Raw genomic sequence first — 20,723 nt, 5'->3', positions numbered from 1 at the left:
TTCTATGTCTAAAAAAACATACATTTATTTATATATTATTTTAGTCCAAAAGCGATTCATTTTGAATTATCTACTATATTATTTGATATTAAACTAGCTATGCATTAGAATCACCAGGAGTAACCTTTCTGGAAAAAAAAAAAAAAAGAATTTCTGATTATCCCTACTGCTAATCACTACTTTCTAACCACCATGATTTTGAGTGAGTAAGTTTTGGGAGGTACGTAGGAGCTTTGTTTTTCTTTCCACTAATTCTGAGGTGCAGCTAGATTTGAAAACAATTTTAATTGATCAAATTTAAAAATTAACTAGATTGTTCTGAGCATCCATCTGAATTGCCTGGACGGAACTTTAAAAAAGCATAGATTGCTGGGCCTCCCCTCCGCAATTCGTCATTAAGGTAGGTTTGGGGAAGGGGTCTGAAAATACACATTTTTAATGTGTTTCCAAGCAACGGTGATGTTAGTGGTCTAGGGAAGACAGTTTGAGAATTCCTGAACTAGAGAATAAAAAGAAGAGTGGTGAAAAGCCCTCAAAAAAGATGCCTAAATGATACATGTTTGCCAAAAGGAGGACTTCCCTCACTCTTGCTAAGCACATTATCTAGACTGGAATCTCAGATGTTCCCATCTGAGAACTTCTGGGGCTCTGAATAAGAGGCTTTCTTTTCCCAGCAGAAATTTTATTTCCAAAAGCCTTCTGGTTCAATTCCGTGATGTTGCAATCACGAGCTGGGCTGAAGATAATCACAACAGAGTGTTTCTATATACTAAATTCCTCACTCTTCTCTTTTCTTTTTTTCTGAGAAGCATGTACACACATAATTGCAGAATAGGAAAAATTGAGATGATACCTGTAGAAAGACCATTTTAGCAGAAATTGCCTGGCAGCTTTAGGAAAACTGGGTCTTCCTTCATAGGGTTTCAGTGCTTGCATCATCACATTGTCAAGCCACGCTGCCCACTGCTCCAGGGTGCTCTGCTGCTGAAGAGTCATCTTGAAGTCTGTTTCTAGTCTCTGAACCATGTTGTCATCACACTGGCACACCCAGGAAGCCTGCTCCTGGGGACAGTACACAGAAAGCAAAGGACAAGTTCAAGTCAGCATTTTTTCATCGAATGTCAGCACACAAACCATAGGCATGAATGGTAAACTATATTCAAAGTGCAAAACAATTAAATGAATTAAGAAAAATGAATGACCACTTGGCAGTTGTTAAGGAAACTAACATCACTTCTGTGCATGAAAAAGTGATGTGACATAAAGGTATGACTTGGTGTTCTACATTAGCTAGTCTGTGTGAAAGACTAAAATACACGATTACTTAAGAAGAAGAGGAGCCTGAACTTACCGTATGTAGAGTCTTTTTCTAGTTATTATACTCTCTCTTTTACTTCTCAATCAGATAAAACTAAAGCCAATTCATTTGAAAATATTTAGGGTAAGTCAGATGGATAAATAGATTCAATTGGCCAAAAGTGGTCCCTCAGGATTAAGACAAAAACAAACAATGAATGATACAAGGCAGAAGCATACGCTGTATGAGTTTCATGGGAAAGAAACTGAAGTCTCAAGGACTCTCAAGGTAAAAGCTATGAATGCAAATTAATTCACAGAACCGGAAACAACAATAACAATAACCAAAAATATGTTAGAGAAAATGTACGGATGCTACCTACCAAGAAATTTGATTATTATAGTTTTCCTTCTGGTTCTGATAGGAAAGTTTCATGTTTGGTAATAGGGATGAAAATAGAAACTTTTAAAGTTAATTTTCAATGGTTGCAGTAAGTTTTACAATCTTTCTAGTGCTGTGTTGCATTTTAAGATTAAAAAAATACTATACTCTTTCAGGTCAGAATATAATTTATCTGATAATATTAATATAACATTTGAGTGAAGACTTGGATTTTAACATAGGGCCTGAATCCACTAACTTGATTTTAAGCAATTCATTTAATCTACGTGGGCCTCATTTTCCCCAAGCATAAAATTAGAGAAGTGAAATGTGACAAGAATTTTTACGCTAGGTTCATCGTGTCCAGATTATATTTTCAACGTAGAGTTCTGTGGAGGGGTGTCTGTGAAGGTCCTAATTCTATATGTAAAACATTATCAATATGTGTGTTTTTCTAAAAAGTCTCTGTAGCTTTCAATCTGTCTGTTCTCAGAGGACAAATCAACCTTTCAACTGAATAAATCCCTAATCTCTACCCTCTGATTCCAGCATCTATCCTGACCCACAGACTTTACCTTATTCAAAAGACATTTCAACTGGGAGGTACTTCAAATAGAAAGTGGCTAAACTCAATTCATTTTTCTTTCTCAGGGAAATTTAGGGCTTCTTCCAAATTCCCAGCTGATGATGCCACCTACTAACCTTCCTTCCCTTATCTAATTAATAATAAAGCTTTCAGATTTTTACCTCCTAAGTATCACCTTTAAGTATTTTAAGTACACTAAAATATGATTTATTAAATTTGAGAGTACAAATAAAAAGGAACAAAATATTAAGAGTATCTAAAATGCCAACATTAAGAGAGAACTACAACATGCTAATTTTCAAACTGTTCACATGCAATATATACATATGCATGTATACTTCTGTGTATATGTTATTTTAAAAGAGGATCATATTATACATTTTACTTGATATTTTGCTTAGTTTCACTTTATATATAGGCAAATGAGGAGCTACATTTATTGTTCAATGACTCAATTTGCTTCAATACATGAATATACCATTATTTACAAAGTCACACATGGCTGCACATTTATGGTCATTCCAATTTTTTACTCTTAGGATTAATGCTGGAATTAGCAATCTTGTAACTAAATCTTTGCTTAGTTTGTACTTATTTCTATATAATAGATTTACATAAGAATAGTTAAGATCTTTCAAAATACAGTTAAATGACTCCCAGAAATTTTATATCAGTTTAATAGTTGAGGATAGCACCCAGGGAAGAATTTGCGTACATGCTAATTTGCTTCAGTTGTATCCGACTCTTTGTGACCCTATAGACTGTAGCCCGGGCTCCTCTGTCCGTAGGATTCTCTAGGCAAGAATTCTGGAGTGGGTAGCCATGCCCTTCTCCAGGGGGGGATCTTTCCAACCCAGGGATCGAACTCACATCTCTTATGTCTCCTGCATTGGCAGATGGGTTCTTTCCCACTAGCACCACCTGGGATGCAGATGAGAAGGGAAGAATTTAGGCCTCAAGAAAAAGACAGGGGATGCTGTTTTTTATGTTTTTAAATCGACAAATATCTAAGCATTTTTTGGTCTGTGGTATAAAACAAGAAACATAAACCTTATCATCTTAACCATTTTTAAGTATTCAGTATAGGAGTGTTAGGGATTTCCTGATGGCTCAGTGGTAAAGAATCTGTCTTCCAATGCAAGAGATGTGGGTTCAATCCCTGGGTCAGGAGGATCCCCTGGAGAAGGAAATGACAACCCACTCCAGTATTCTTGCCTGGGAAACCCCACAGTTTCTCAGGGGTCACAAGAGTTGAACATGACTTAGCGACTACAAAACAACAATATGAGTGTCTACTTATGCTCAATACTGTACATTAGATCTTTTTCATCTTCCAAAACTGAAATTGTGGGAAGCCACTGTAGGAGATGTGTTTTATGTATTGGCAAGGAACAGAAGGAACTTACTGGTATCCTTGGAAGAATTTAATTTCATTTCTTTACATAAATTCAAACTCACTACTTCCTACAGTTAGATTTGCCAAGAGAAAATGATAATCTAAGACTAAGCTTAGAGAAATAAAGCCACAGGGCATTATTCTCACTTTTCAAACTATGTTTCATTTTACTACTCTCAAGGTTGAAAATATACTAACAACTGAGTACCCTGTAAATATTCCCTTGTGAAGGAATTTGGATATTTTAATTCTTTAGTGGAAAAAGGTAAGGATGAAAACTAAAGATATTATTATCTTGGAAATAAATTATCTCCAAGATGATAAGGAGTCAGTAACTTCAAAATCAGATTCTCTTTTAAATATAGAAACACAAGTATATGCAAAAGTTAGGTTATCAGGTCGACTAACCCAAGTATATTTAGCCCATACTGTAGTTGAAAAACTATCCATTTACACACAAAAAAATTAGAAAGCAATACTACTATAATGCTATCAATTAAACAGAAAACCAATTATACTGCAATAGGAAAGGTTATCCTGAACGCACGGGAAAAAGATTTGATTAGAGAATGATGAAGTGATGACAGAGGCTTCCCTGGTGGCTAGACGGTGGCTCAGATGGTAACAAGTCTGCCTACAATATGGGAGATCCGAGTTCGATTTTTGGGCCATGAAGATCCCCTGGAGGGGGAATGGGCAACCTACTCCAGTATTCTTGTCTGGAAAATCCCATGGACAGAGGAGCCTGGCAGGCTACAGTCCATGGGGTCGCAAAGAGTCAGACACAACTGAGCGACGAACACTTTCACTTTTCTTTCAGAGCATTAAAATATTGACCCTTACACGTGGTTTCATTGTTTTAAATTAAAGTTTCCTTATTACAAGAGCATCATCCTTACATGTATCAGTCTTACTGAGGTTAATCTCATAGGGACAGGGGCAATTTTCAAATGAACAGGAGATGGTGATGGAGGTGGGATAGGAGCTAGAAGACTGAGAAAACCAGGGGACTCAGAAAACCAGGCAAAATGTGGAACAGAAAAGGAAAGAAAGAAGGGAGTTAAAATCAAATATGTTAACCTAAGAAAGATTACGTATTAAAATGAACAAGAGTGATGAGAAGTAAAATGTAGAGGGAAATGGAGGGTTACCACTGTGTTCATGGTCCTCTAAGGAAGGAGGCCCTGGAGGATAGATACTTTAGCACACAGGTTTCAGCACTAATAACGGTTATGGAAACCCAGAAAAATTTGGTACTTGAAGAAGGGAAAAGGTAGCCTCAAAGTTGGTGAGTAGAGAGGATGAGGATGAGCATGGTAAAGATGTATAACTAATCATTTTTATGAAATAATGTTGCCAAGGATGGCATTTATAGCTAGGAAGAACTCATTTCTATAAATATTTCACATGATTCAGGCACACAACTATACAAATGAAAATAATGTTAACAGAAAATTTAAAATCTTTCTCAGATCTTATCAGGAATCAGTCTTAAATATGTTTTTTGTTATTAAACTTAAATTACTTTTTGAGACTCAGTTCAGTTCAGTCGCTCAGTCATGTCCGACTCTTTGTAACCCCATGAACTGCAGCATGCCAGGCCTCTCTGTCCATCACCAACTCCCGGAGTCTACCCAAATCCATGTCCATCAAGTCGGTTATGCCATCCAACCATCTCATCCTCTGTCGTCCCCTTCTCCTCCCGCCCTCAATCCTATCCAGCATTAGGATCTTTTCCAATGAGTCAACCCTTCGCATGAGGTGGCCAAAGTATTGGAGTTTCAGCTTCAACATCAGATCTTCCAATGAACACCCAGGATTGATCTCTTTTAGGATGGATTGATTGAATCTCCTTGCAGTCCAAGGGACTCTCAAGAGTCTTCTTCAACACCACAGTTCAAAAGCATCAATTCTTTGGCGCTCAGCTTTCTTCACCATCCAACTCTCACATCCATACATGACCACTGGAAAAACCATAGCCTTGACTAGACGGACTTTTGTTGGCAAAGTAATGTCTCTGCTTTTAAATATGCTATCTAGGTTGGCCATAACCTTCCTTCCAAGGAGTAAGCGTCTTTTAATTTCATGGCTGCAATCACCATCAGCAGTGATTTTGGAGCCCAAAAAATAAAGTCTGACACTGTTTCCCCATCTATTTCCCATGAAGTGATAGGACCAGATGCCATGATCTTAGTTTTCTGAACGTTGAGCTTTAAGCCAACTTTTTCACTCTCCTCTTTCACCTTCATCAAGAGGCTCTTTAGTTCTTCTTCACTTTCTGCCATAAGGGTGGTGTCATCCGCATATCTGAGGTTATTGATATTTCTCCCAGCAATCTTGATTCCAGCTTGTGTTTCTTCCAGCCCAGCATTTCTCATGATGTACTCTGCATATAAGTTAAATAAGCAGGGTGACAATAGACAGCCTTGACGGACTCCTTTTCCTATTTGGAACCAGTCTGTTGTTCCATGTCCAGTTCTAACTGTTGCTTCCTGACCTGCATACAGGTTTTTGAGACTAGAAGTTTCCTTACCATTTCAACTTACCTTAAGGTACTTTTAAATATATCTTTTCTGAATGAAGATTTGAAATTAACATTGTAGTATACATTTTAAGACAATACTGTATGAGCTCTTAATATTCCCACTAAAATCAGGTAATGTAAATTTCACTGAAATATTAAGGTTAATGGATTTGTAAACGTGAGTTTGTTCTAATGGAGATTATGAATTTGCATGTGTATGTACGTATGTTTGTGTGTGTATATATATATACACACACACATATATAAACAGATGTTTATATAGATTTAAGAAGAACTATGCACATTAGAAGACTAAATCAAATTCATGAAAAGCAGAATGAACTTAACTACTAAATCCTAGCCCTAAAATTAATCAAGCCCAAATATTACTTTTATTTTAAATGACAAAATGAGCCCAGAATTGTAGATTAAAATTTGTAGGAAATGGAGAAATAATCAGTTTATGTTTGAGCAATGTTATTGTTTTTTTAAAAGTTTTATTGAGATGTAATTCATATAGCAAACGATTCATTCAATAAAAGTATATAGTTCAATGGCTTCCCTCAGTATATTCACAGAGTAGTCCATCTATCACTTCAGTTCAGTTCAGTTGCTCAGTCGTGTCCAACTCTTTGCGACCCCATGAATCGCAGCACGCCAGGCCTCCCTGTCCATCACCAACTCCCGGAGTTTACCCAAACCCATGTCCATCGAGTCGATGATGCCATCCAGCCATCTCATCCTCTGCCGTCCCCTTCTCCTCCCGCCCTCAATCCTATCCAGCATTAGGGTCTTTTCCAATGAGTCAACTCTTCGCATGAGGTGGCCAAAGGATTGGAGTTTCAGCTTCAACATCAGTCCTTCCAATGAACACCCAGGACTGATCTCCTTTAGGATGGACTGGTTAGATCTCCTTGCACTCCAAGGGACTCTCAAGAGTCTTGACATACTCCTTTTCCTATTTGGAACCAGTCTGTTGTTCCATGTCCAGTTCTAACTGTTGCTTCCTGACTTGCATACAGGTTTCTCAAGAGACAGGTCAGATGGTCTGGTATTCGCATCTCTTTCAGAATTTTCCACAGTTGATTGTGATCCACACAGTCAAAGGTTTTGGCATAGTCAATAAAGCAGAAATAAATGTTTTTCTGGAACTCTCCTGCTTTTTCAATGATCCAGCAGATGTTGACAATTTGATCTCTGGTTCCTCTGCCTTTTCTAAAACCAGCTTGAACATCTGGAAGTTCACAGTTCACAGTCCATCTATCACCACAATTAATTTTAAAATGTATTCCTTTCTCAAAGAAGAAATGTCATACTCCTTATCTATCAATTCCCAATCACCTAGTTTACAGGACCTAGGCAAACACTAATTTACTTTGTGTCTCTACAGATCTACTTATTCTGCACATTTAATATAAATGGAATCTTGTAATGTAAGGTCCTTTGTATCTGGTGTCTTTCACTTACTGGAATGTTCATCTGTGTTGTAGCATGTATCAGAACAGAACTTCATTTCTTTTTATTGTCTGATAACATTTAATTGTGTGAAATGCCATGTTTTGTCTATATAGTCATCAGTTAATGGACATCTGGGTTGTTCCCACTTTAATGTGGCTAATACGAATAATGCTGCTGGAATATCCATGAACAAGTTTTTGGTGGACGTGTTTTCATTTTTCTTGGTATGTACCTAGGAGTGAAACTGCCAAATCATATGGTAACTCTATGTTTAGCCTTTTTAGAAACTGCCATACTGCTTTAAAAATGGCTGTTGCACTTGACAGTCCAATCACTAGTGTATAATGGTTCCATTTCTCCACATCCTCATTAACATTTGCTATTATTCATCTTTTTGATAATACCTATTTTAGCGTCTGTTGTTGCTGTTCAGTTGCTAAGTCATGTCTGATTCTTTGCAACCCCATGATCTGCAGCACGCCAGGCTTCCCTATCCTCCACTGTCTCCTGGAGTTTGCTCAAACTCATGTCCATCAAGTTGGTGATGCCATCCAACCATCTTATCCTCTGTTGTCCCCTTCTCCTCCTGCCTTCAATCTTTCCCAGCATCAGGGTCTTTTCCAGTGAGTCAATTCTTCACATCAGGTGGCCAAAGTATTGGAGCTTCAGCTTCAGCATCAGTCCTTCCAATGAATATTCAGGACTGATTTCCTTCAGGATGGACTAGTTTGATATCCTTGAAATCCAAGGGACTCTCAAGAGTCTTCTCCAACACCACAGTTCAAAAGTATCAATTCTTTGATGCTCAGCTTTCTTTATGGTCCAACTCTCACATCCATATATGACTACCATAGGTTTGACTCTTGCCTACCAATCTTCAATGAGCATGGCTGTCCTTACTCTATTAATCATTCAGCAAACCCTGGTGACATATGTTGCAGTCTAGCACTAAAAATCTTTCCAGGCTTTAACCACATAACAGAGGAGCAGTAAAGTTATAGCTGAGTAAAACTCTTCTCTTTCAGGACATTGTGAATCTAGATGTGCCTGTGAATTGATGTAACTTTGAAAAGAAATATGATGATCCTAATTAAGAAGAAAAATATTGGATATCTTTCATTAAAAGATCTGTTCTGAAAGAAAACAGAGTACCTGGACATTGGCAAAGTCGACACGGTTGAGGTCATTGAGCATCTGGTTGATCTGAGAAGTGTTCTGAAGCACTGCACGAGCTGCCTGGGCCAGGTGATTGAGCGACGTGTATCTTCGCAGAGTCTGGGCAAAGGCACTTACAGCTGCAACCTGTAAAGAAACCCAATTAAATTGGGATTTCTTTTCTCCTCCAATAAAAGAAACCACTGCAATCTTCAAATCTTTATTCCCTTGCCAAATTTTAAATGCTTCTCTTTGATATTTATTTCAAACTCATTTGGTGAGACAGTTTACTTGTAAATTATAGCATTTAAACCTCTAAACCAAGTATTATTTTTATTTTCAGTAGGTTGAGGTCAAGGCTAAAACAAACTCCCACATTCTTAGACATCTGAGTGCACCATTAATTAAACCGGTCTTGCAAGTAGCTACTCATCATCAGCAAGGAATGACTTAGTCTAGGAAATTAGGGAAAATGTTGATTTTCATTTCTTATTCTCAGTGTGACAGTCAACTACAAACTAAGCAAATAAAAATTTTTTCCTTTTACTTGCAAAACCAAACTTTCCAGTCCCACTTTTTAACTGGATTAAAAATATACTTTTCAGAGCATTATCATTCAGATTCACTCTTTTAATCTTTCTTTTATAGAGGTGAAGTCAGGGTGGTCAGTTTTGAGGTGAAATAGGAGAACTCAATGCCTATATTAGCTAATAAACTTCTCAGACACAAGCAACAAGAACTCTTTCTTTTCAGAATTTGGATGTATGTAAAAGGGTTATCCAGAGAAATTCCCGTTTGCCCTCTGAAATGTACTTTCTATCCTTCTCTTTTCTGCTCTGTGCCCGGGAAGACCGAACTGAAATATTACATTAACTGCCTCCCTTGTCCTTGGGCTTCCAGTTGGATTTGGTCAATGAGAGGCATTGGAAAGGGACTGAAGGACAGAAGAAAGTGGTCAAAGTATTTATTCCCTCACAACCTCCGCTCTCTCCTTCCTAAGGCCACAGTCTTGACAGAAGAGAAGAGCTCCTGATGCCATAATCAGTTCTCTCCTGTTCAGATCGAGGGATGGGCAGGCTTCCCCCACTATTGCTAGTCCTTGGTTTTCTCAACTGTTTACACATTTAGAAACAGACCCTAATTAAAATTTCTTCAATTATTCTTCTTTTGATACACCATTTATTTCCTGCTGAAACCCTGAACAAATCAGGTTATGTTGAAAGATAGCAAAGATAATGACAAAAAAAGTCTAGATAAATATCTAAATGTCATGATCTCATGAAAATTTGTTACTTCCATAGCAGATCTGATGAGGATTTTAATGTATTTACAGGATTAGATGGAATGACATTAAATCACTGTGGGTATATAAACAAGCAACTGATTGAACAGTCATTTGGCTGAGTGGGAGTAGATGTTCCACAAGACAACGATGCCCTGTATTGATAGTGTTTTAGGACCATGTGGAGCTTGGGGACATCCACATATCCTCAGAGAGAATATTTCACATTTTCCCATCTCTGAGGTTTGTACTAATCAAATACATATTATGTGCCAGGCATTGTGTTAAATGTCTAACATACATTACCATGTTCAATTCTCATAAACATCCCATTAGACACATGTTATACCTTAGGGAGATTAACTGTCTTATCAAGATTACAGAGAAACTAAAGTACAGAGGTGGGATATGAATCCAGGCATTTTGATAACAACTTCCAGTCACATCCTCATTATGCTGTTTCTGTTGTCCAGCTGGATCATCTTTGTTGACTGAATGCTCAGCTGAAAAAAGGCCGCACATCCTTGAGAGAGGAGTAGCAGAAGACATCTTTCACCAAGGGAAACCACCCAAATCAATTCTGGAGATCAATGAGATGACCAATAGTGCAGCTGGATTACTATCACAACCACTTTGATGATACTGGGGTAGGAGATGATTTTAGTTATTTGAAAGTATTGTTATGACTATGATTGACTTTGCAAGTTGGAAAGCATTCCTCTGATCATCTTAATCAAAGAGCACCTCCTTTATTTGCTCACCTCAATGTGGCACTCAAGAACAGCACTGCCACGGATGGAATCATTTCTGCTATGATGGAAATGCTCTACATATGTGTTACCTAATATGGTAGCCATTAGTCACATGGGTTAAGATGCACTTGAAATGTAGCTAGTGTGACTGAAGAACTAAAATTTTAATGCAATTTAATTAAATTTAAATGTAAATAGCCACATGTGGTTAGCCCTACCATACTGACAGCACAGCTCAATCAAGCAACAATCTAAGATGGGCATGTCCCTGAAATGTGACCTTCAGTATGTTTTAGAGACCGGATGTGTTATTGCAAACCTTAAGCCAAAACAGGAAGAACTGAGAGTTACTTGTGCTATCACAGACTTGTCAGCTACAAGAGCTTCAACTACATTTTCAAACTGAAAGCCAAGGCATATTGTTGGAGTCTGACAGGAGATACAGTCCCTGACAAAAGGCCACAAATGTGATTTTTGTTATCAAAGTTTAGACAGAATCAGTCCAATCTGTCAAGTGTGTTCTCAGATTAAAGTAACATGGCTAGTAGGGGAAAAAGTGAAGAGTAGAATTCATATCTCTAGCTAAATAATCCATATTCCTGAAATATACTCAACTATGAGATAACGGTTCTCTTTAAGAAATGATTACTTGATTCACAAAAGCATTCTCCAGTGTTAAAAACAAAACATCCTGAAAAGCAAAATGGTTATTATTTTCAGAATACAAGTATAGTAGGGGACTTAAAAAAAAATCTAAAACTCATTCAAATGGAAATTATTTGCACATTCTAGGCTATTCTTTTCAATATTTGAATTAAGCAACCTGAAATATACACTTTAGAAAAGGGCTGATAAATACATCACACCTACAGTCTCTCTGAAAGGAGCATTATCAAACAACATATCTTGTGAAGTTCTTTGCCACATGGTTATAAAATACAAATATAAAAATCAATGCTATATTTCACATAACATCATTTGATAGGACAGATTTAAAATTCATAGTTCATTTCCTAAACACAGAAGAAAAGGCAAGGACATGAAAGTGTACCTTGGTTTGTATCATTCTTTGCGGAATATTGTTCATGGCATTGGAAAGCCAACCTTCAAGGCTTTTTGCAAAATTTCGAATGGCTTGGGTCAAGGCACCTGAATGTTAAAGAACAGAAGCAGAACGAAACAAATACCAAAGAACATTAATCTTTATGCTAGAATAAGGGAAAACATACAACCATAAAATTCGAAATAGCACAGAACTTATTCTCATTAACAAGACTTTATTTAACATTATTCCTAACTTTGAAAGAATCCAAATATTATATCGTGGGCTTTTTTTGTCTTAAAGCTATTTTGTTCCCAGATACTTATGACACTTTGTTGGGAAATGAAAACATTCAAGCGTTTTTTGCTTATAGCAACATATACCAGTTGTGAATATACTTATGGAATTTTCTAACTTAGACAAAATACTCTTTTCAAAAACAGCTTTTTGCTCAAAGGCTAAGTATTGTCTTTAGAAATCTGCTGACTTTTTTCAAGCTCTTATTTTCATTTCTTTAGCTAGAAAGAAAACAATGCAAAGCTTTCTCTATGCATCTCTTTACATTAGAACATGTCAATTAGAGTAGTTATCTCTCACTGTTGTTGAAAAGTAAGGTAAAATTAAAATTGCCTGACTTGATATTCTGGATAACTATTCTCCATCTCACTGGCAGGTAGCGATAAAAGATTACTGTGATAAAACTGCTGTCACAGAGACCAGTATTCTTAAGATATTCCTAAAATAGTCTGTTCCATATTCCTTGCATCTCTGTTAAAACCTGAATAAGTATAGGTCCCATGAATGCAACTTTTATGGTGGTCATAAAACGATTGGAAGCATTTTCCAGTATCAGGGGTGACTACGATTATTTTATACGAAGGGATCTGCTTACTGAGATCCCTTACTGAGATAGGAAACAGAATTCTTCTCTTGTTCAACAAGTAATTCAGTCAGAGCATTTCACTTCATCTGTGCCCAAGGCTACAAGGTATAGGGAGTTGTTTAAGACATTTAATGTCTGAAGCACCCACAACACAAAGCAAATCCTTGTGGGTTCCCTATAATGCGGGTAGGTAGTACAGTTGGTAGTCCACGACAAGAGACAGAGAAATCACATTTTTACCCAAGGCCCCCAAGAGTATTAATGTTAATGATGGGATCAAATTCCCTCATTTTTCTTCTGTGCTCAAAATAGTCTGACATGCATCTTTATTACTTTTGTTAAAGCAGAGTTAGACATAATTTAGCTTACTCAAATTGCTTGCATCAGATATAAATTATACCGATCCAATAATAAATAACTAATTTTTAAAAGTTATTTATTTAAGTGGTCAAATGACAAAAAAGATTTAAATGGCTACCTTTTTTTTGGAAAAATACTCAAGTAGTGCAGATTTTAAACATGAGAATCATCCATTGGAAACCCTGAGTTGGAAATTTCTTGAGAGCTAAGTTTTTGAAATTTCCAAAGCTTCCCACATTAGCCAAAAAGAAAAAAGAAAGAAAAATATTATTCTGCTGTATTATGTACTAGAACCATGGAGGGCAGGCATGAATGGAAATGAAAAAGAGTGAAAAAAAATTAAAGACCCTTTTTGAAAGTCAGTAAAATTTTGTTCAAGATTCAGTTTGACTATCTGTATTATGTATTTTTCTCTAATTAATAATTATTTAATCTGAAAAAAACAAGAACTGGGAAAGGCTACTTTAAAAATTTTAATATGGGTCTTCTTTTATCTAGACAAATTTAATGCTAGGGAGATTATAAAATAAAAAGGTATGTTTTATATCTCAAATGATTGTTAGTTTTTACTTTTTTGTATTAAATGACATTTTGGGTCACCTTTAACTGAAATCATAAATTGTACATTTAAGTGCTACCAGCTGAGTTCTTATACAATTTTTTTACACTTCACTTTATTTTTTCCATTTTCAGATAAATGTATTTTAGAGTATAGTAGCTTCAAGCTGACTTTAAATTAGTGTGATATGCAAACTTTTTTTTTTTGGCTAAAAAAAGGAATCCCATCTGGACAGTAAATGGTAGAGTGAAGTACTAGTAGCTAGAAAATAAAATTTTGAAAAATGAAATTAAGTTCGTTCTCTCTATAGGGATTCATGTCAGATTAAATTGTGCAGATTGACTGACAACTTTTTTTCATGAATGGATGGTTAGAAATTTAAAGCTATTCTAAAGCTAACTTGTCTCAGCCTGCTTATGATTAATACAAAAATGCATACAATCAGAAGATTGTGATTTAAACTATATTTTAAGCTTTACTTTTGTTAAACCTTATTATAGAACAGGAATTAAAACTCCAAATACCTGGTAGGGTGGCACATTAACGTATCTTGTAATTTCAGAGAAACTATAAAACTACACTTATACGAAAATTCCTGAATTTGAGTTCTCTGGATGCAGAGACAGAACAAAATGCTTTTCAAACAAAAATTTGTGAAAAACAAAGGTCGTGTGTATTGTGTACTTAAAAATTATGGGGCTTAAAACCATCTAAACTTGATACATGGTTTCTGTTATGTAACAGCTGAGTTTACAAGTTAAAGTCTTGTGATGCTAACATAGAAGCAACAGATTTTAGAATTGTTTAAGGAATACTGATGTTGTTGATTTGCCTCAAAGAAGAAGGTGCTGACTGACATTTTTTTCTTATATCTCATGAGAGAAATTTATGTTGGTGGCAAGATGTCATAGGCTAATGAGCTACCCTATGCAATTTTTCTTAAACATCTCTAGAGATTATTACTCAGAGCACAGGTAGTAAGACAAAAACAAGGAAAATCAGATTCTGGAACATAAATCAGTAGAGAATTTACATGTTGAAACTTTCCATGACAATGTCACTTTTAATCAATCTTTAGTCAGGAAACTTGGTGCAGTAGTAAGAAGATATTAGCAATTTATAACAACGTGAGACTATGGCAGCTGAATTTTTTAAAAACTAATTTGTGTACAAATTTGTGTACAAATTTATGTATGTTTATGTGTGTGTTCATTGATATTATATGTAAATGTACATCTAAGCATATTTTTTAAGGTGGTGGGAAACATATATATCTTCCACTCTACCATATTTTTAAAAAGAAAGTATGAACATACAAATGTTAAATCTTCACCTTTTCTTACTAAATTCCTATATAAATATTTTCTGGAATACTTTAATACAAATTTACTGTGAATAGTGTACTTGAAGTACACAGTTGCTAATTTTACAAGCTGAAAGATTGTTTTACCTTATTAATGTCTCTGTAGAGTAGCAATTCTGTTCCATTTCTCTAAAGGTTAAGTTTACTAGTATGTGCTCATAAAGATGTAGGACTAAAATCATTTCAACTGCCTCCAACATATGTATCCATAGTGGCTTTTAGACTGACACTTGCAAAAAAAATAGCTTTGTTTGCAACAGGGTAGCTTAAAAAGCACTATCACTTAAAAAAGTAATCTAACTTATCTTTGTAATTCCTATTTGCTTCATGGCAGGAATACAATGCTCGTGCAGTTACATAGATTTTTCTCTCAAAATGCCAGTTAACCATTATTGTTAATGGAAACTGCATTTGTAGTTTTTAACATGATGTCAGTGACAAAGTAAATGCTTTTATAAAGAAATTCAACTTCAGTAGAAACCAAGATAAATTCATTTCAAATCAAAAGCAACCGTGAAAGAGGCTGGTCTAGCAATCACAAATTTCAAAAATCAGGGGCTTCATGAAGGACGCTGTGTCCTTGGGTAGAATGATTTTCACACTGGTTGACTGGCCTGGGAGTGTTTTTGCAATTAGTCATCAGGGCTGTCACATCTTTAGGTTGTCTTTTTTCGTCAAAAAGAAAATGAAAGATTGAAAAACAGAGAATTTTTCCCTTTTAACTACAGTTTTGCTCTAGGCTGCTTTCATGCAATACTCTGTGTTGCATGTTTTCTACGTGGCAAATTTAAATGAGATTAGAATCACTTTAGTTTGCAACGTCACTACCCGAAACTTCCTGGGTGGAATGTAGGAGAACAAAAGCATCCGTATTTGTCTGCATTTAACTTACTAGGAATAGGTCTAAGGACGTCGGGGATGAGAATCTCCACCAAAGCCTGGTACATCCCATGGTCACAGTTACACATCCATTTCAGGATAGACTCATGTTTGCACAGAGTTATCAGCTTTGCTTTCGGAAGTCGACTTTCTATTTCACTCAGATTGCTGGTGTGAATAAATGTAGCAAATGAATAGATGGCAAATGAGGATAAAAAAGAAAATGGACTTTAAAAATAGTTTTAGTTTATCAAATATTACTGAGGTTAGAACTATACCACCACTGCCCTGGTGCCATATGGCTGGATATATAAAATACTCCCCCGGAGCTGCCTATGCACGTTAAGACTTTCTGACGGTATGAAAGGCAGATATGATACTAAACCCATGAGGATGAAATAGTTCTACCACAGTCCCCCAAATCAATAAAAATGGGAGCTATAATACACACGCCGAAACCTCAAGAGAGTACTTTGTGGTTTATTTCAATCTATTCAATTAAGGTTATCAGGTAAGGTTCACAACTGGTATACATATCTCTAATTTATTAGCTGTGACATCTACTCAGCCATGAAAATGAATTGGAAAAGCATATTGATTCTGACCTTGACTCGGTAATGGTAGTGCCGTCAGCTGGAGTTGAGGGAGAATAGCGCCAGAATGTTTGCCACAATTTTTCTATCAGGCTAAACTGAAGATTCACAACAACATCCAATATTGCCTACAAAACAAAATGGTTATCGATATTACCTTACAAAATTACTTATGGGGATGTATGAGGAGTACATACTGTAACAAGACTTAAAAGGTAAAGATACTTTTGGGCTCATAAACAGACACAGTGAAACTGGACTAAGTTTTGCCAATGGAAATGGGAACACAAAAGAGATTAGCTAGAGATGAAGAGGAAAATATCTCATAAATAAATGATTAAGAAGGGTAACTTGTATTCCTCTCAGAATGACCTCACACCCCACCCTTATTTTTACCTCTTTTTTCTCCATTTTCATGCTTGCTTCCCTAACTTTTCTTTCACCCATTAACCCATTGCTTCCCTGGTTGCCTCCACTCTTATTATTCTCAGATTCATACGGGCACAGAACATAGATTTGACTCACATCAGCCTTCACTGGACTGTGTCCACTGGTCATAAAAGAGGGCAAAAGATAAAGGTGTTGGAGGTGTCTGTGCATGGCAGATGGAGTTAGGGCTAAGTTAGCTTGGTCTAGGGCTGCCGACCATGGCTTCTGAAGCACTATCCTAGCCAAGCAGAGGCTGGGGGTAGAAACTAGAATTAGGCTGACCTTCCAAGGGTAGTGCCTGTCTTGGTAGAAAAAAAGCCTCTCTGTGGTCACACAGTGCCTTCCATTCAATCCTCTTTGCACACACTCCCTTTAGAGAGAAGCTATAAGACTATCTTTCCTTTTCTAACCTTGAGGGCATGGGCCTCACCTCTCCTTCTCCTTAATTTTATCTCCTAGATCTCCAGCTGCCATCAGGATATTTTTTTCGATGATGCTAAAATTTGCCACTTTCATTAGCTTTTGATGATCATATTTAATTTCACCCTGTCATTGCAATTAGTCTGCAAATTTGCCTTCAGATAAAAGCAGTCGTAAACTAAATAACTTATTTGTGCAAAGATCACGTGATTCTGTGATTGTTTTGAATATTAAAGACAAGTCCTCAGTATAATGTGTTTGATGTCATCAGCATGAGAACAAAAACACATAAAACAACGCCTTCAAGATCTGCAAAATTCACAGAAGCTAAGAGACAATAAGAAGCAACTGAGAGAATCAATCTGAACATTGAAGGAAGAAAGAGGAAACCATGACTTCCTAATGCTGGAGTATGTGCTACCTGTGTAGACCTGGCCTTGTGCATGGTACAGAGAATAACTGATGTTCTATACAGAGACACTTTGAGACCAATTCAAATATTAAGTAAAATCTGTTTGGGAGCATGTTCTGGGAACTAGTAGGAAATGTTGCAAGTAGTTGGATAATGAAAATGAAGGGAAGGGGACAAATTAATATCACACTCCTCACTCTTTAATATCAGCAACAATAAAAATGCAAAAGCAAGCCCTGAAAGTAAAGGGCATCCAGATGTGGCTGCTCCCAGCATAACCCAAAACCTTCTCAGGAGGCAAATTATTATAGCTGCTTTCTCGAAAGATTCTAACTTAGGCTTCTTCTGACAGGCGTCTATTAACGGAGCAACTAGTAATATCTGATCTAATACCTTATATGTCTCTAGTTATGAGACTGCTGTAAGAACACTATGCATATATTGAAAGGAAAAATTACTGTTATAGCAACTTGTGTTGAAAATTATATTTGTTCCTTACATAACCAGTGATCCTTTCAAAGTATCTTTGATAAACCAACTGTGAGAATTCCAAATAACAGTCAAACAGGTATGTTAATCTTTCTTAAAAACATAAACAATAGGAAATATGAAATAAAATAAGGCAAGTAACAAATTCAGTGCACCTTAAGTTAAGTATCTCTTCAAATTAAATAACCTCAAATAATTCTGTCAAAAAGGACATTTGTATCAGCCTCATTCACAAATGAATAAAACGTTTTGTCATTTGTCCACCCACCTTTAAATTTGTTCAGGCTAAAATGTATGGCAAATATAGTTTAAAATAATTCTGATTCCACTAGCCTAAGGCAAACAACCATTTACAGGACTGGATCTGAGACCCAGGCACCTGTCCATCCAAAGTTTAGAAGTGTGACAGGAAACAATAATTAGAGACTTCCTTTTCATATATGACGTTATGCTCCATGAGAGTGGCCGTGAATACTGGTAATTCTGAAACAAATGAGGATCATTCTATGAACTGCCATTTCCCATGCAGATTAATTACTATAAATGTTGATTTCTATTCATATAGAGTAGGTGCGTGCTAAGTTGCATCCAATTCTTTGTGGCCCTATGGACTGTAGCTTGCCAGGTTCCTCTGGCCATGGGATTATCCAGGCAAGAATACTGGAGTGCGTTGCCATGCCATACTCCAGGGGATCTTCCCGACTCAGGGATGGAACACACACCTCAAATGTCTTCTGCATTGGCAGGCAGGCTCTTTACCACTAGTGCCACCTGGGAAGCCCTCATAGAGAGTATTCCTGATAATTAATGAAAATTTTATAATCCAAATAATATTTTCATCTTACTGGGGGAGTTTTTCATTTAGATTAGTTTTAGTGTATATTCTTTAGAGATGTAAATAATCATTTCCCAAGTTATATTTTGAATAATATGACAAACTTTAAAAAAATCTAAATTATATTTGTATAGGCTGGGTTGCTTGAAGCGAGTTTAACCTGAACACAGAGCATTGAGAAAATGATTAAAGCATCTTTACGTAAACCTTTGAATAGACATGATATTCACATAGAAAGCAAGAAAGAAGTTTCTTTTTCTTGATAAGTAAGGATCATCCAGAAATTTTCTAATACTGGGAAAAGTACAGCAGTGGAAGAGAAATGGACAATGTTTTTCATCATAACAAGAAACGTTGGGAACAAACTGGCGGGACTTGTTGAAAAATACTTAATGCACATGGTTTGTTAATAAGGAGAGAGCTTGCCCTTGGTTGTTAATAACCTAGCACCCTTGACAAGCACTCAGATTCACTCAAGCAGTTCTTATTTCTGGAGTGGGGAAAAAAAACTTGTGAATGCTATGAGCTGAGACTTCTCACTACATACTGCATCGTCAGCAGTCAGGAGGACTGCCCAAGGATTATCTTTTACTTCTAAGTAGATCATAAATAACCCTGGAATAAAGCTACTTAAATTCTAAACAGTTTCTCTTTGAAAATGAGGGATACTTTAGAAAACTCCTGTTGCAATCTGCTATCTTCTTTCTGCCAGGTAAGCGGCCAGTATATGTGGACCTGGAGAGAATTCACCTCCTGGAGACAATGTATCCAATTATGATCTGGGATAAACAGAAAGTAAGTAGGAGGAGGGATGGAAAACACTAAGAGAAGACTCAAGGGGCAAAAACGAAACAAGCAAAACTAGAGCCTCAATGATCCATGGAAGGAACGCTTGAAGTGCTTTATAAAATATTTCTAGAAAATAGTTTTTGATAAAAATACATACTTATGATATAAAGTTCAGAAGATTAAAAAGGGTGTATTAAAAAATTAAGTCTCTTTCCCCTGACTCCTTAAACTCAGGTTTGATCCCAAAGCCAACCAGCATTAATATTTTGTTCTTTCTTCTGGAGAGATGTACACAGCATGTTCTTTTTCATGAAAACAATAGTATGCTATACTCACTGTTTTACATCTTGCCTTTTCTCTTAAAAATAAATCCTGGAGCTTGTTCCACAAAAGTACATTTAGAGTTGCCTATTCCTTCTAATGGTTGCATAGCATTCCACTCCATAGATTATACCATATTTTATTTATTCAGTTCTCTGTTAGATACTGAAGTTATAATCAATCTTTTTAATTAAAAACCATAATGCAACAAGTTCCCTATACACTTATCTCTTCAACCACATGTAAGCATTTTTCTAGGATGAATACCTAGAAGTGGAACTGCTTCATCAAAGGATTCGTATCAGACTAGGCTAAGAGGATGGAAAGTAAAATTTATTCTCCCCTTCCTGCATTCTTCACTTCTCCAGTTTGAGACAAGAAGAAAAAAACAGCTTATCAGTGTTCAAAGAAATATGAACTAACTTCATCTGTCCTCTAGGAATATGTTGGAATATTTGTTTTAGCCAGTTGTCTGGAGAAACTTAGCTTGTGTCCATACTATGTTTTGAAAAGACCTA

At 36.3% G+C, this 20,723-nt stretch overlaps 1 protein-coding gene across 17 annotated transcripts in view; it reads right to left on the bottom strand.

The window, feature by feature from the left end:
- RFX3 (regulatory factor X3) overlaps positions 1-20,723 on the bottom strand; it is a 309,752-nt gene that overhangs the window by 30,156 nt on the left and 258,873 nt on the right. For all 17 annotated transcript variants that reach the window (XM_081502430.1, XM_081502365.1, XM_081502308.1 and 14 more), the window contains 5 exons: positions 16,523-16,638; positions 15,931-16,085; positions 11,883-11,980; positions 8,795-8,944; positions 854-1,062 (listed from right to left, as the gene is read on the bottom strand). In XM_081502430.1, the coding sequence (XP_081358556.1) occupies positions 854-1,062; positions 8,795-8,944; positions 11,883-11,980; positions 15,931-16,085; positions 16,523-16,638 (728 nt within the window). The remainder of the gene's footprint in view (positions 1-853; positions 1,063-8,794; positions 8,945-11,882; positions 11,981-15,930; positions 16,086-16,522; positions 16,639-20,723) is intronic.

The sequence above is a fragment of the Giraffa tippelskirchi genome, chromosome 1, assembly GCF_054371585.1.
Source record: "Giraffa tippelskirchi isolate mGirTip1 chromosome 1, T2T-mGirTip1v1.2.pri, whole genome shotgun sequence".
In the NCBI taxonomy this organism is placed as follows: domain Eukaryota; kingdom Metazoa; phylum Chordata; class Mammalia; order Artiodactyla; family Giraffidae; genus Giraffa; species Giraffa tippelskirchi.
The sequence above is the reverse complement of the archived record's forward strand: the minus strand, read 5'-3'. Positions and strand labels throughout refer to the sequence as shown.